General features: G+C 39.0%; 1 protein-coding gene across 1 annotated transcript in view; it reads right to left on the bottom strand.

Moving 5' to 3' along the window:
* Positions 1 to 1,134: 1,134 nt before the first annotated feature.
* The window catches only part of LOC109067764 (laminin subunit alpha-4-like), a 46,953-nt gene continuing 33,278 nt past the window's right edge, over positions 1,135 to 14,809 (bottom strand). Inside the window, exons 29-36 of the mRNA XM_042747449.1 lie at positions 14,213 to 14,350; positions 13,705 to 13,838; positions 11,495 to 11,653; positions 9,455 to 9,608; positions 9,187 to 9,371; positions 4,950 to 5,139; positions 3,957 to 4,112; positions 1,135 to 1,251 (exon numbers count right to left, since the gene is read on the bottom strand). Of these exons, the coding sequence (XP_042603383.1) occupies positions 1,135 to 1,251; positions 3,957 to 4,112; positions 4,950 to 5,139; positions 9,187 to 9,371; positions 9,455 to 9,608; positions 11,495 to 11,653; positions 13,705 to 13,838; positions 14,213 to 14,350 (1,233 nt within the window). The remainder of the gene's footprint in view (positions 1,252 to 3,956; positions 4,113 to 4,949; positions 5,140 to 9,186; positions 9,372 to 9,454; positions 9,609 to 11,494; positions 11,654 to 13,704; positions 13,839 to 14,212; positions 14,351 to 14,809) is intronic.

Genomic DNA, 14,809 nt, shown 5'->3' with positions numbered 1-14,809 from the left:
TTCTAACAAAAGAGAGAATTTAGACTCAATGTTGTTATTGCATACTGTATAATGTATCACAATACTGAGGTGCAGATATTTACCACTATTTGTAAAAAAAAAAAAAAAAAAAAAAAAAAAAAAAAAAAAACTGCTATTTTCACTTTGAGTGAATAAAATCCATGGCTATTAACACTTAGTGCAAATAGCCGCTGCCTCAAATTCATTGTTAAGAATATGTTCAGTTTTTATATAAATTAAATATTTTACAAAATATTGTGGAATCTACATTTAAATAAAATTAAAGCCTTGTCTAAATAAGTTATGTGTCAAATTTGAAATTTATATCACAAAAATTGATGCTCCTGTGAGATTTTGTTCAGGCGCTATACCAAAAATAGTCACTGGGTGACACCCAAACGTTACTGAACTTTTTTGATGCAGTTTCCTATTACATTTGTCACAAAATTACTTTTATCACAAAATATTAATAACTACCAAATATGGAACCTTGAGACTCTTTCCAATTACCTGTTTTGTCAAGATTATCAAAGATTTTAACTGTAAAATATTGTAGTATATTTCGAATGATACTGGGATGCTGACAGTTAACAGGTTAAAATAGTAATATTATTAAAACTGAAATAACAAAAGCAGTCAGTTATGTTCAGTTGCTATTTTAGTGTTTTAAGTTAAACTGAGCATAATTTTGGCACCTAGCTAAAATATAAATGTACGTGTTTTTTATATTTAAATTTAATTTCAGTTAACATGCATACTTCAAGTAACTTCTTTTTTTATCATTTTAGTTTTAATAACCGATAATAACCCTGCCTGAATAAAACATTTCACATAATGTACGCTTAATCCACAAGACAATAATAGCTAAATAACTTTTTAATCAAAATGAGTAAATTATTCACTTAAGTTATGAAACTCTGTTCCATTAATGTCACTGAGGAATAAATCAAGAATGTAAATAAATTCATGCTGACATACCCAGTGGGTTCAGTGAGCCATGGTGGAAATACCGTCTCCTCTTTCTCAACACTAAAACATTTAATTAAGTGAATTTGAGAGACAGTAGTAGTGATGCATTGTATGTTACCCAGCAGCAACATATATTCTCTCCTCATTGGTGTATTTTGTTGGTTGTTAGGGGGGGTCATAATAGGGTGTTGTGACAAAAATGTTGTGGGAGGAGGTGGTGAGCCAGCGGCCATTTAGCTGGAGACTCCGCACACAGCCAGAGAAGCCAGACACAGACATCTTCTACAGAAGTATGAGAAGAATGAGAACTTCAGAAACATATACTTTTTATTAACAGTCAGTTAACATCACAAAATAAACTCAAACATGTTGATCAGGACCCAACACTAAGCATATAAGACTAAAATAAATAAAAGGATATGTTATTAAAATATAGCTTTTTTATGATGTGAGAAGAAAAGAAAGTGTTATGTGCTATGTGTCAGGATTATGGACTGGTTTAGTAGTGTTTTGCCCCGTCATTGTCCCCGGGTTTTCATTATATGGTCTTTTTCCTTACCTCGTTTAGTTTCATTAGTCATTCAGTTCACCTTTGTTTGTTTATTATCCCTTGCATTTAAGTTCGAGTCTGTGCTGTCTGTCTTTGTCCGAGATTGTACATCAACCTGGTGTTACCTGTGCTCCTGTCTGCCTCGTGTATTTCCTTGGATGTTGTATTAAAAAGACTATTGTGTTTGTTTAAGCCTTGTCTCCTCGTTCCTCATTCCTTCCCAGAGTGAGCGTGATAGAATCTCGGACCAAAAAAATACAGTTTATTGCGTGTTTCCCCTCCGTTTTGTTTCCATTTTTCTCTCAGTGTTTTTGTTTCTGTTGTGCGCCCCAATGGATCCCCTCCTTCACCCTGAATACATCCTCCTCCTGCTGGAGCAGGGGAATAAATCACTCAAGGGTCATACCAGACCGTTTCTGGCAACTGCCCATCTCACCACCTATCCAGACAACATGCAGAGCGCCGTCATCCGTAGATGGTCCTCGAGTGGAATTCGCCATCCTTCATGGAGTGGACACTAGCGAGAAATGGTTCTCCATTTCCAACCAGTTCCCAGTAGTTTATCGCCAGTGCTATTCCCGACCCAGAGCCCAGCCCACCATCTCCCCGATGCGCAGAACGCATGCCCGAGCCCACCGCTGATGGAGAGCCAGAGCCAGCCGCGACCGACGAGCAATCGCTGCAAAGATCGACAGTGCTGAGGATCGCCGCAGAGCCGGAGGCCGTGACGTCAGTCAAGGTGTGTGAGCCGGCAACAACGCCTGCCACGAGGAAGAAAGCAACGGATGGTGTAAGCATGGAGAGGAGCTCTGCCCCCTGCACCGCGGCTGAGGGTCAGCGGAGTATGGCGTGGCATAAGTGCCAAAACGAAGAGGAGAGGACTCCAGTCCCTGAATCCCGTTCAGAGCTCCCTCAAGTGCCCGCTTCTAGAGTGCCCCTCTGCTCGCCCTCAGCCCACCATCTATGCGGTGCGAGCTCCACGAGACTGCCATCCTCCAGCATCGCCTCGAGTCTCCAAGGCCTGGACTCCGCCTCTGACAGTTGACCCATTGAGCCGATGGCTCCTAGCTCCCTCCTCTCCACCGTGGCCCGGCAGTCCACAAGCTCCGCCTTGGTCTGGCGTCAACCATCCTGCGCCTCGGGACTCCACTCCTCTGGCTTTGTCTCTTCCCTCCATCCCTCTGGCTCCTTCAGGCTCCTTCATCCCCTCGGCTCCACCCCAGTCCTCTTTCGCTCCGGCTCCACCGCAGCCTCCCAGATCACATCTTCGCCTCGGTCACCAGCACCATTGGCTTCGCATAGGACCTCCGGATCCTCCCCATCGCCCTGGCTCATCAGCTCTCTGCCTCGGGCTCCCCCTCCACCTGCTCCATCACCAATGTTCGGCCCCCTGGAGTCGGCGGCCATTCCTGCTCCCTGGCTCTTCCTTCCATCATCTCCTCCCTGAATTCTGTCTGCCAGCTCCCTCCCGGGTGTCCGTCCTCCTCCAGAACCTCCTCCTTAGTTCCCACCTACCCCCCCCCCCAATGTTCTACAGTGCGAGGACACACCTTCTGGGAGGGGGATGATGTGTCAGGATTATGGACCGGTTTAGTAGTGTTTTGCCCCTGTCATTGTTCCTGATGTTCCTTATATGGTCTTTTTCCTGCACTTGTTTAGTTTAATTAGTCATTCAGTTCACCTGTGTTGGTTTACTATCCCTTGCATTTAAGTTCTAGTCTGTGCTGTCTGTCTTTGTCCTATATTGTATTTTTACTGTGGTTTTTTCTGTGCTCCTGTCTGCCTCGTGTATTTCCTTGGATGTTGGATTAAAAAGATTATTGTGTTCGTTTACGCCTTGTATCCTCGTTCCTTCCCAGAGTGAGTGTGACACTATGACACTGTAGGAGACACTGTCAAAATATTGATCTTTTAAGTTGGCTAATCTTGTGACTAAAACGTGACATGGTATAATAAAACACTTATCTGAGATGTGCAGAAACCTGGTAAAATGTGACTTAATCTCGGGTTTGTTAACTAAAACCATCATTTTAAAACATTATACTTTGCTCAAGATTTACCTACCCTTATGAAAAAGAAGTGCTGTATCTGCAGATGATGACAAGTAGCTACTCCACACAGACAATAAAATATATCAGCAGGGAACATTTCTGCCTGTTACCATGTCTCTGAAAGCTTTCGTGAAAAATTGTGCCTAATTAATGTGAATACTATTTTAAACTGTGACAACAGGATATTTACAGTGACAGGATTCTATTAATTCCAATATATTTAGTGCACTACTGCACTTGTTTACTTGGTTCACCGGTCATCTCTGGACTGTACTCAGTTTCAGTTAATTTTGTGAAGGTAATTACATGGATTATTAATTTTCAGATAGATTTGGATGATTTGCAGCACCTGACGGAATAGGGCAGTAAGTGAGGGGTAACAATACCTGAATGTTTTTCTTGGCCTGATCAGGCGGCACCCCGCCTACAAAGAGAGGATCTTGGACAAGCAGTGATATGTTTCCGCCTGGAGCTCTGTCTTCTAGTACCGTAAGCCCGTCAATTATCAGTCTGCCAATATTTCCACTTCTGATAAAGATTATCTACAGAGAGAGAGAGAGAGAGAGAGAGAGAGAGCGAGCGAGCGAGAGAGAGATCACAAACCATAACCACTCCTGTAATAGGCAAACTGTTCAATAATTACTGCTTATTTGGGAAGAGGATTCTGTTACTTGAAAGACTCACAAATCAAACAACTGAACTGAACATCTCAGCATTCGAAGGTTGTGTTCTCAATTCTATGTAATGTAAATGAAGCTTAAAAATTCTAGTGGGATGTCAATCTAAAGGGGAGTAATTTGGCCTCTGTAGAACTCTATATGCTTGGAAACAATCATTATCAGCACTAAAAACAAATACACAAAAAAAGTATCCAAAATAATTTGTTACAACCAACATTATTAGTATTTTACAAATTATATTTAAATTTTAATCCGATTCAAATACATTTTTCCCCCAAAGATAGAAACATTCATATGAAATAAAAAGGATTATTTATTATAAAGATCATACACTTAATATATTTTCTTTAGACATAAGCCAAACTGTTACTTCATGTAGGTCAGTATAATTTTTTTGTATTTACACTGTAAAGCTAAATGAAATATAACATAATTTTGTTATTCAATGTCTAATTTAATGTTCCTAATATAAATAAAGACCTTAATGTTTATTATGATATCTTTTTAACATACACAAAAATTAAATTAAATTAAATTAAATTAAATTAAATTAAATTAAATTAAATTAAATTAAATTAAATTAAATTAAATTAAATTAAATTAAATTAAATTAAATTCACAATATTTTCTGCAGTCAGTATAACTAGCCAGTTTGGGGAGTGTTATGTATTTGCAAGGACAAACTGAAATCAGATTTACATCATGCCACTGTCCATCGCTGTATTTCTCCTTGGATCTGATTCTGACTTGGTTCTGGGCCGAGCTGAATGTGAATACCAGCCTTCCATGAGTGAGGAACAGAGCCATGAAGTTCTCTTCAGACTCGTCAGCCAGGTAGAAGATGAGTCCGAATGCTGATTGAGTTTTCAATGATAAAGAAAAGTGGGATCTAAAAAAGATGGAAAAACAGAGAACACTGTTATTTATTTACACACATTTAATCATTTTGTTCTTTAAAAATAAAAAAGGGTATTCTGTTGGATTCAAGTCAGGTGGTATACTTGGCCAGGTTTTGTTTTTGATATATCCACAGGCATTTGTGGTGGCATTTATAAATATAATTTCCTCAGTATTTTTGAAGTCATGCAGTCCCATATCATTACAGTCACATTCTTCTCTGTCAGGGCTATATTGACTATGTAGCATATATGTAACTATACAGCATATGCATATTTTTTCTACATTGTGACTGGTTGTAACTCTGGGTTAACCCTTACATGCCCTCAGATCCTCGTTATGGCCTTGGTAAAGAATGACAATGACTTTGTTTATATACTCGGCACATGTCCCTTCTGATTAAGCAGGATGGTGTGTAGTGAGTAAATAAGCAAGGTATTGCAGTGAAATACTTTGGGAAAAGTTCCACTACCTGCGAAACTTCAAAAAAAGATTCTTATACATACAATTCACTGCTTTAAAACAATGACAACTTAAAGAACTGTACTATTAACCTCAAAAAAAGTTTATTTTAGTGTTTAGTGTGTGATTTGTAAGCTAATACATTTTGATGTTTGCATCACATAACCAGGTCTATATTTATGGATTTTCTGCTATAGCAAACTTGCTCGGTAGCTCACCTAGTACAGCACTGCACTTGTGTTGTGGAGCACTCAAGCTTGAGTCCAATAAAAAATAGGTTACAAAAAATGAGCACAAACACTTGTAAAAAACAATCTTCAGCAAATGCGTTTTTTTACCCCATGTTGGTGTTTGTTAACATTATCCGTTAAGTTTAGGTTAGGGTTTAGCAAAAATTGTAATATCTTATTTTACAATGCAATAGAGCAGTAAAGGCAGGGTAGGTGATTTGGTTCAAAAATATTTTTGTTATGCTGGTGTCACGATCATCAGCCCATTAACTCCTATAAAGGGCACTCCACTGAGGACTCTGGCATCTTGTATTTCCATTCCCAACTCCGTTTCCCATAATCCTGTGCTTACGGCTAATAACCACCAGGTTTTCCCCATTACCACTCCCCTATATAAACTGTGTTTGGACTCTCAATCACAAGTCTTGTTCAGTTCTGTCTGGCATTTCCGAGCGTTTTCCCTGTGTTTGTTCCTTCCGTGTTTGACTTTGGATTGTGTATACCGATTTTGATTCTCTGCCACCTGCCCTGACCTTTGCCTGGTACTGTTTCTGATTTTGGATGTCCCCTGCATACCTGACGCTGTTATCTGATCATTGCCTGTTTGACTACTCTGTAAATAAAGTACTGCACATGGATCCGAACATCTCTGACTCTTCGTTACAGCTGGTTGAAATTCTCTTCACATCCTGATAACAATCACTAAGTTAAGTTATCTAAATGTATACATGTCATTCGTGGAAGTGCAGGGCCATAAAATGTTTGTCTAGTCAGATTCCTCAGCCCGAGAGCTACGATAGGCTCTCCTGCCTGTCAACATACAGTTAGGTCCATATATATTTGGACACAGGCACAATTTTTAATTATTTTAGCTGTTGACCAAAACATATTCAAGTTACGGTTATATAATGAATATGAGCGTGAAGTGCACACTCTGAGCTTTAATTTAAGGGTATTCTCATCAAAAGTGGAGGAAAGGTTAAAGAATTAAAGCTCTTTAAAATGTACCTCCCCCTTTTTCAAGAGACCATAAGCAATTGGACAGTACTCAAAAGCCATTCCATGGACAAATGTGGGCTATTCCGTCATTATTTCTACATCAATTAAGCAGGTAAAAGGTCTGGAGTTGATTCTAAGTGTGGCATTTGCATTTGGAAGCTGTTGTGAACTCACATCATGCAGTCAAAGGATCTCTTCATTCAAGTGAAACAGACAATTGTTAGGCTTCAAAAATCAAAACAAATCCATCAGGGATATAGCAGGAACATTAGAAGTGGCCAAATCAACAGTTTGGTACATTCGGAGAAAAAAAGAACGGACTGGTGAGATCAGCAACATAAAAAGGCCTGGACATCCTTAGAGGACAACAGTAGTGGATGATCAGAGGATCCTCTCCATGATAAAGAAAAACATCCAGTCAAGTGAAGAACACTCTCCCGGAGGTAGGTGTGTCACTGTCGAAATCTACAATCAAGAGAAGACTTCACCAGAGCAAATACAGAGGGTTCACCACAAGGTGCAAACAAACCCTGATTGAACTTTGCCAAAAAATTAAAAAAAAAAGCCAGTCCATTCTTTGGACAGCTGTAATTAAGATCAACCTGTACCAGAATGACGGGAGGAAGAAAAGTATGGAGAAGCCTTGGAACAGCTCATGATCCAAAGCATACAGCATAATCTGTGAAACAAGGTGGAGCAATGTGATGGCATGAGCATGCATGACTTCCAGTGGCACTGGGTTACTGATGTTTAGTGATGTTGTGACAGCGGACAGAGGCAGCTGGAAGAATTCTAAAGTGTATAGGGATACACTGTCTGCCCAGATTCAGCCAAATGGAGCAAAGCTGTTTGGATGGCAATTCATTGTACAAATGGACAATGACCCAAACCATACAGCAAAAACAACCCAGGAGTTTTTGAAGGTAAAAAAGCTGGATTATTCTGCAATGGCCAAGTCAATCTCCTGATCTCAAGCCTCGTCGTGTTGCTGGATACCCTCTGGTCTTTGGAGCCGTGGCTTTGGAGAGTGGTTTGCAGGAAGGGTGGGATCTTGCTACTGCTAGCCTCTCCGAAATCGCCTACTCTACCTTTATCTTTGTAGTGTCACTCACTGAACAGCTAACATAATAAAATGTTGTGAATCTGTTTCAGATTAAACCAAAAATTTTTGAGCCAGTGGATATTTGAAAAATGTCATGAAATATCAAACAAGAAATGTCACCAAGGAGCAGAGGCGTGTCTACGTGTCTACCCCAGGTGCCCCCCCCCACCAGATGTCTTGCGATAGACTTGTTTTTAGTAAATTTCTAACCGCATCTGGCAGTGGCGGATCCTGGCATGTGTAGCTGCCTAGGGCCGCTTTCTTCTCCTCTTAATACTATATTTTAGGCGGTTTCTATAGTGTGATATTTGACAGATATCGAGAGCGCATAATGTTACGTGATCCATGTAATGCGCGAGCACGAATCTCCACTCGCAAGTGGATTTCCTTCACTCACACAAAACTGGAAGTGTGCTTTTAAATATACATTGTTCTTTTATGAATTGGCTCTGCTTTTGCTCAGAGAGTACGTGTATGCTCAAACGTTCTTGCATCACTGAAGACTAGAAGCGCTTTTTTTTCTAATTCAGATGGAGGAGTAGGCTTATCTCATTAAATGGAAGCAAGCTGATTATAGTCAGCCTTCTCTAGGTTATTTATTTTATTAATAGCCTACTTATTTTAGTTAAGTGCTTAACTTATAAATATGCATTTATTCAATTGTTTTATTAAGTGCATTTGCATTTTGTTGTTTTTGTATATAGTTTTGCAATAAAAGTGCATTAACCAGGTTCCAGAAATGATCACTGAGGGTGCTTCTAAAATTAGTGAGGGTGTGCTCTTAGTCTTAATGCCCCATTTTCACATATTTCTCCCGTCTATTGCTTTGGTCATCATTGTGTCATCACTGCTACTTCGAGAGTGAATCCCACATAAATATGCAGATGTCATTCCCGAAACTTTGCAACGTGTGTGTGGCTGAAAAACAAAGTTCTACATTTTAAATGGATCATAGAAAGATGGACTAGAAAGCTTGCAAAGAGTGCTCATTACCACTGAAAAGCTGTCACTCTTTGTTTAGTGAGTGTATACACGATGTACTTTAACATACATCGTGCCGCAAACCATAACCCCCCCCCGGCCACCCTCTTTTGAGCCAGTGCCCCAGACTGGCCACCCCATTTAAAATGCTCTAGACACGCCCCTGCCAAGGAGCCTGTTGGAAATACTAAATTTTGGTGAAATTCTCATAATTAGAGTTAATCCCATTTCAGTCATCCTTCTTCAGTCACCCAACAATACTCACTCATCTCTGACAACACCGGCAATTCCTGTGTACTCATGTCGGCTGTGGGCAAAACCACCATAGTGGTGGGCATGGCGGGTCACTCGGGGGCGAGAGGACAGGTAAGAGGAAGCAGCCTCTGTCTCTGGAACATCCAAAGGATTGTTCTTCAAGCCATGTGGCAGGCTAGACACATCCCTGCCCACCTGAGAAACAACAGTACGCTTAAGTGTATAACAGTGTAATTACACAGTGTATTTGAGCATCTGTGTGTGCCGTTATGTTGCACCTTTCGGGAGTGTCCTGGACTTCTTCTAGATGAGTCTCTGCTGTCTTTAATGTGCAGAGCAGCAGGTGGTCTCTCTAGTGGGCAGTCCTGGAGCGACACCTGCACATTCTCACTGTAATGTTGGAAGTCTTCTGGCTCTATATCTCTATCCTGCCTGCATCACACACATCACATCACACTTGCACAAATAAGTCTGAAGTCACTATAGAATATAACACTTTGGAATGACACATGACCAAGGTCATTAGTGTACACTGAGTGCTGTTTGTTACTGTTAATATGTGTTAAGTGCTGTTTTAAAGCAACAGTTTGCCCAAAAATAAAAATTTGCCTAAAATGTACTCACCCTTAGGCCATTTAAGATGAGCAGATGAGTTTGTTTCTGCATCAGAATCACTTGCTCCCCAATAGATTCTCTGCAGTGAATGGGTGCCATAGGAATGTGTCCAAACAGCTTACAATGGCTACGTTTACATGCACCCAAATAATCCGTTTGTAATCAGATTGACAACTCAATCGGATTGAAAAACGTACATATAAATACCTTAATTGATCCGATTGTGCTTGATCTGAATGAAATTTCGATTGGATTGAAGGGGGTGGTTTATTCCTCTTCTAATACGATTGAGCGTGCATAATCAGATTGAACCACGAAACTGAAAGAACTGCGCATGTGCAATGACGCAGAAATAACGTATGATGCACAGAACGAGCGGCTCTTCCTTTTGAATAAAGTGTTGTATAAATGCGTGTACTGTCATTATTAAACTCTCCTTTCACTCGGCAACTGTGAAGTGGAGCAGGACAACATTGTTTTGGATACTCATCCACAGGCAATCCGTTTTGGGCACGGGGAGGGGCTTTTTTTTTGGCATGATAAATATGAGCAGCACAGCACAGCGGTTTATATGTATATTTATCCATAAACTGGTAAATATTAATTCTGCTGTTAAAAATAAATAAACCGTGGAGGAGAGTGGTTATTATGTGCAAACAGTGAGGAACTCGATATTATCTATATGTCACTTTCACTTTTCACTTTCACTTTTTGTGCAGTGTGCGCATGTCAAAAAAAAATCTATTCCGATTTGAAGCTTGTGACATAAACGCGCACATCAACCTGATCACTTTATTTAGCATTCATGTAAACACTACAATCAGATTCATCAATCGTAATGAATTCAGTCCGACTGAACCAAAAAGTGTGCATGTAAACGTAGCCAATGATCCACAAGTAATCCACACCACTCTAGTCCATCCAAGTCTTGTGAAGCAAAAAGCTGTGTTTCTAATAAATAAGTTCATCATTAAGATGTTTTTAAATTTAAACTATTGCTAGTTTAAACTAGTCCTCTATCCTTAATATTGCTTTCACCAGTGAAATCCGAATCAGAAAATACATACCTGGATTTTGATGAGAGAAGACAACAAGGGATGTACTTTTTAACTGGAGAAAGCATTATTTTGGATTATGAACTTGTATTTTGGCTAAAATCAATGATTTAAAATTAGATGCCTTGATGGATTTGTTTCATAAAACATGCAGCTTTTCGCTTCACAAAACAAAAAATGGACGGGCTGGAGTGGTGTGGATTATTGTGATGTTTTTATCAGCTGTTTGGACATATTCTGACAGCACCCATTCACTGCAGATGATCCACTGGTGAGCTAGTGAAATAATGCTAAATGTTTACAAATCTGTTCATATGAAGAAACAAACACATCTACATGGCCTGTGGGTGAGTACATTTTCAGCAAATTTTAATTTTTGGGTGGACTTAGACAACATTAAGGCTGTGCTTTTTTTGACCATCAATACTCAAAAACCAGCCACAGCAGAAAAAAGATCTAAATTCATGATGAAGGTGCAGAGAGCTCTACAAGAAACCTAGTTATGGTGTTCAGTGAAGGTCAAAAAAAACAAAAACTATCACACAATCACAGTTGTTGCTATCAGAATTAGGATTAGATCAATTAATTGTTTGTTCAGTGTAGTCTTGTTCGTAAAGGGCTTTGCTGAGTGTAGGTTGTATTTGTTACCTGCTAAGATATGCGTAGCTGATGCACCCAGTAAAATTCTGTATGGAACTCGTAGGAGAGCCTCCATAGTAGAAAGTCTTTGGAACATTATCTGGCTGAGATGAGGAAGACGGCTTCTTCTTATCCTGCTTGTCTTTGTCATCAATGACAAGTTCATACCTAGAGATCATGAATAAAAAATGGTTGATGTAACAAGTGTATACATATAAGGACAATTCAAAAGATTCAGAACTTCATCTAATACAAGTATTCATGAGGGAAGTGTGGAATGTTGATATGAGATCAACAAAATGACCAACAATAGTGATGATGAGATGCATCATAAAAATAAATAATTTTAATTAAAACTACTGTCCACAAAAATATGAGAATTAACACTTGCATGGTATTCAAACTGTACTAACTAAAATATAGAAAGACAAAGACCATTAATAGCATTCATATAACAGTATGTTGGAGATTTCCCTGCTGAGGCTGAACACTGACAAAGACATGAACACTGGTATACTGAATGGTTGTTGCCGCTTACAGTTATGTTAAAAACTTTATACTTCATACCACATAATATAACAAAGAAAAAATAAAGCAGAATTGTGATAACTTTACAAATCTTTGCAAAAAAAAAAAAAGATAAAAGAAATATACATCAAGTTTCACAGTTGCCTACAGGAGGAGCGCGGAGCGAGGAACGAGGAGACGTGGAGTACATCAACAAGGAGAATTTAATGAACTTCAGAAGGGGAGACACGGGGCAGGCAGGAACACAACATGTAGCACAACATCGACGTTTAAGATCTGACAGCAACAGACTGAACTGACAAACTTAAGAACACAGGGGAACGAGGATAATTAACTAAACACAGCTGGGTACAAATGAAGAACTAATTCGGGAACATAATGGGAACAGGAAGGACCAAATAAGGGCATAAGGAAACATAGGAAGCAGAACACAAACCCAAAATATGGAACAGAGTCTTATCTTACATACCGTAGGGCTAGGCAAAAATATTATTTTGAATCGGAGAGACCTAGCCACTTACTGGCTCTTAGGCTGAGGGAATGTGAGTCCAAAGCATATATCAGCGCAATAAAATCATCAGATGGTCAGGTCACCACGAACTCTACTATGATCAACGACATATTCAAAGATTTTTATATACATTTCTATAAAGCTGAAACAGATTCTGGGGAATCAGTTTGTAAACAGTATTTAGCTAAATTACAATGACATCAGATCTCTCAGATCAATAAAGAATCTTTGGAGGCCTCATTAAGTTTGGAGAAGCTCCATAAATCACTAAAAAGCCTATAAAAAGGCAAATCGTATTCTCTAATTGGAATATGTAAATTGATTTTTATGTCTGTTTTTGTTGTTTTTTGCATTTTATACTGAATGAATGTTATGATGTTTTTGTTTATGTAAAAGACTAATAAACGCATCGATTCACTACAGGAGGCCTTTGTTCACCACACAAAATCGTATGAGAAACTTTTTTTTTATGGAAGGGCGCTTTTTATTTCACACCTTTTGGACTGAAGCAGTGCAACACCCACTGACTGCAATGGTAGTGCTTGAAAGATCAAAGACAATTTTTAATATAACTCCGACTGGATTCGTCTGAAAGAATAAAGTCATATACATCTAGGATGCCTCGGGGGTTAGTAAAATGCAGCCTAATTTTCATTTTTGGGTGAACTAACCCTTTAAGAACACAGGGGAGCGAGGATAATTAACTAAACACAGCCAGGAACAAATGAATAACTAATTCAGGAACATAATGGGAACAAAAGAGGACCAAAAGAGGACCAAGGGCATAAGTAAACATAGGAAGCAGAACACACACAAAACATGGAACAGAGTCTGACATCAAGTGTCATAGCAGGGAAATGGATTTCATTACTGGAATAAGCCATTTCAAAAAGACCACTGTAAAAAAAAACATATTGGTAGTCAAAACCATAAAAATGCTTGCGACCGTGTAATCCCAAAGAGTGCTCTGCACAAACTAGTCTCTACACGACTAGAAAGAACAGAAGGAGCTAAATAAATACAACACAATTGTAATTTCAAATTCAACACAAATATTGTTTTCGTAAGTTGGAAAGGTCGTCCCATTCCCAGTACTTCCACAAATGCTGACGCTGTTAAAAAGTGTTTGACACAATATGTCAGTAAGTGTGCAAATTGTTGAAGAAAGTCAGCAACTCACTTCTGATTGGTGACTGAGGCAACTAAGAAATGAGATCGTCCATCATTATAATTCTTCTTTTGTGATCTGACTCTGGTTCCTTTGGACTGGAGCACCACAGCACCATTCTCCAGTGAAAGAGAAAACTCATCAAGCTAGAACAGAAAAAGACTGGCTTGATCTAAAACATCATGGGGAAAAAAAATTACCCTCTGCATCAAACTTACATTCAGCCAAACCCCTTTCATCATATACAGTAGCAAGCACAGTTTCTACTCTAGCAGGTACCTGGCAGGTTCATATGGGGGGAAAGCATTGTACTCTATGTGATGCAACCACTGAAACAGGTATGAAACAGGTAACTTCATGTTTCAAATGACATAAGTGACAAAACCTTTATTTGAACCAAAATCTCCTTTATTTGTTGGTTGGTTTAGGGATGGCTTCACTTTCTTTTAGGTCAGAGAAAGAACAAGGCTTGACTGGGTAAAACATGGTAAAACTAAGAAGATAATAAAAAAGACTGTACCCCATTTCTGTGGTAGAATAGAAGTCCATTGGACTGTAATGTTCTGAAGTTTAGTCCTCCCTCAAAAGACTGGAATGGTGAGATTTTAGCTGTAGAGCCTAGATAGCCATCACCCGTGAAATACACCTTACGGGACATCTGAATGTAGAAGACAACAACAGTCCTTTTAAAACATCATAAATTTTTATATATATTTTTAAAAAAATTATTTAAAACATGGCTACATTACACAGACATAATTATACCCATAATAGTAATTGTTGGATTAGTTAAATACAGCACTGACGGAAATTGAATTTTTGTGTACATTTGTGAGCCTGTGATCATTTAAACTAATTCACTTTTTATCCATGGCTGGAGTAACAAAATTCAAGTATCAAAATGATGTGGTCTCATTCACGGCATCAGGCAAAACAGCACAAATCCAGCAATGTTACTGCAACTGGTGCTAGTAGGTCACATGACAATAACAACATGGCAAAGGTATGCCTGGATTACATTCATATTGCACTCATACATACTATATAGAAAATACCATTTAGAAGTCGCAAAGTAATACTTATTCAAAAAATGACCTACAAGTATGCGATTTCAGAT

The sequence above is a fragment of the Cyprinus carpio genome, chromosome B20, assembly GCF_018340385.1.
Source record: "Cyprinus carpio isolate SPL01 chromosome B20, ASM1834038v1, whole genome shotgun sequence".
Taxonomy (NCBI): domain Eukaryota; kingdom Metazoa; phylum Chordata; class Actinopteri; order Cypriniformes; family Cyprinidae; genus Cyprinus; species Cyprinus carpio.
The sequence above is the reverse complement of the archived record's forward strand: the minus strand, read 5'-3'. Positions and strand labels throughout refer to the sequence as shown.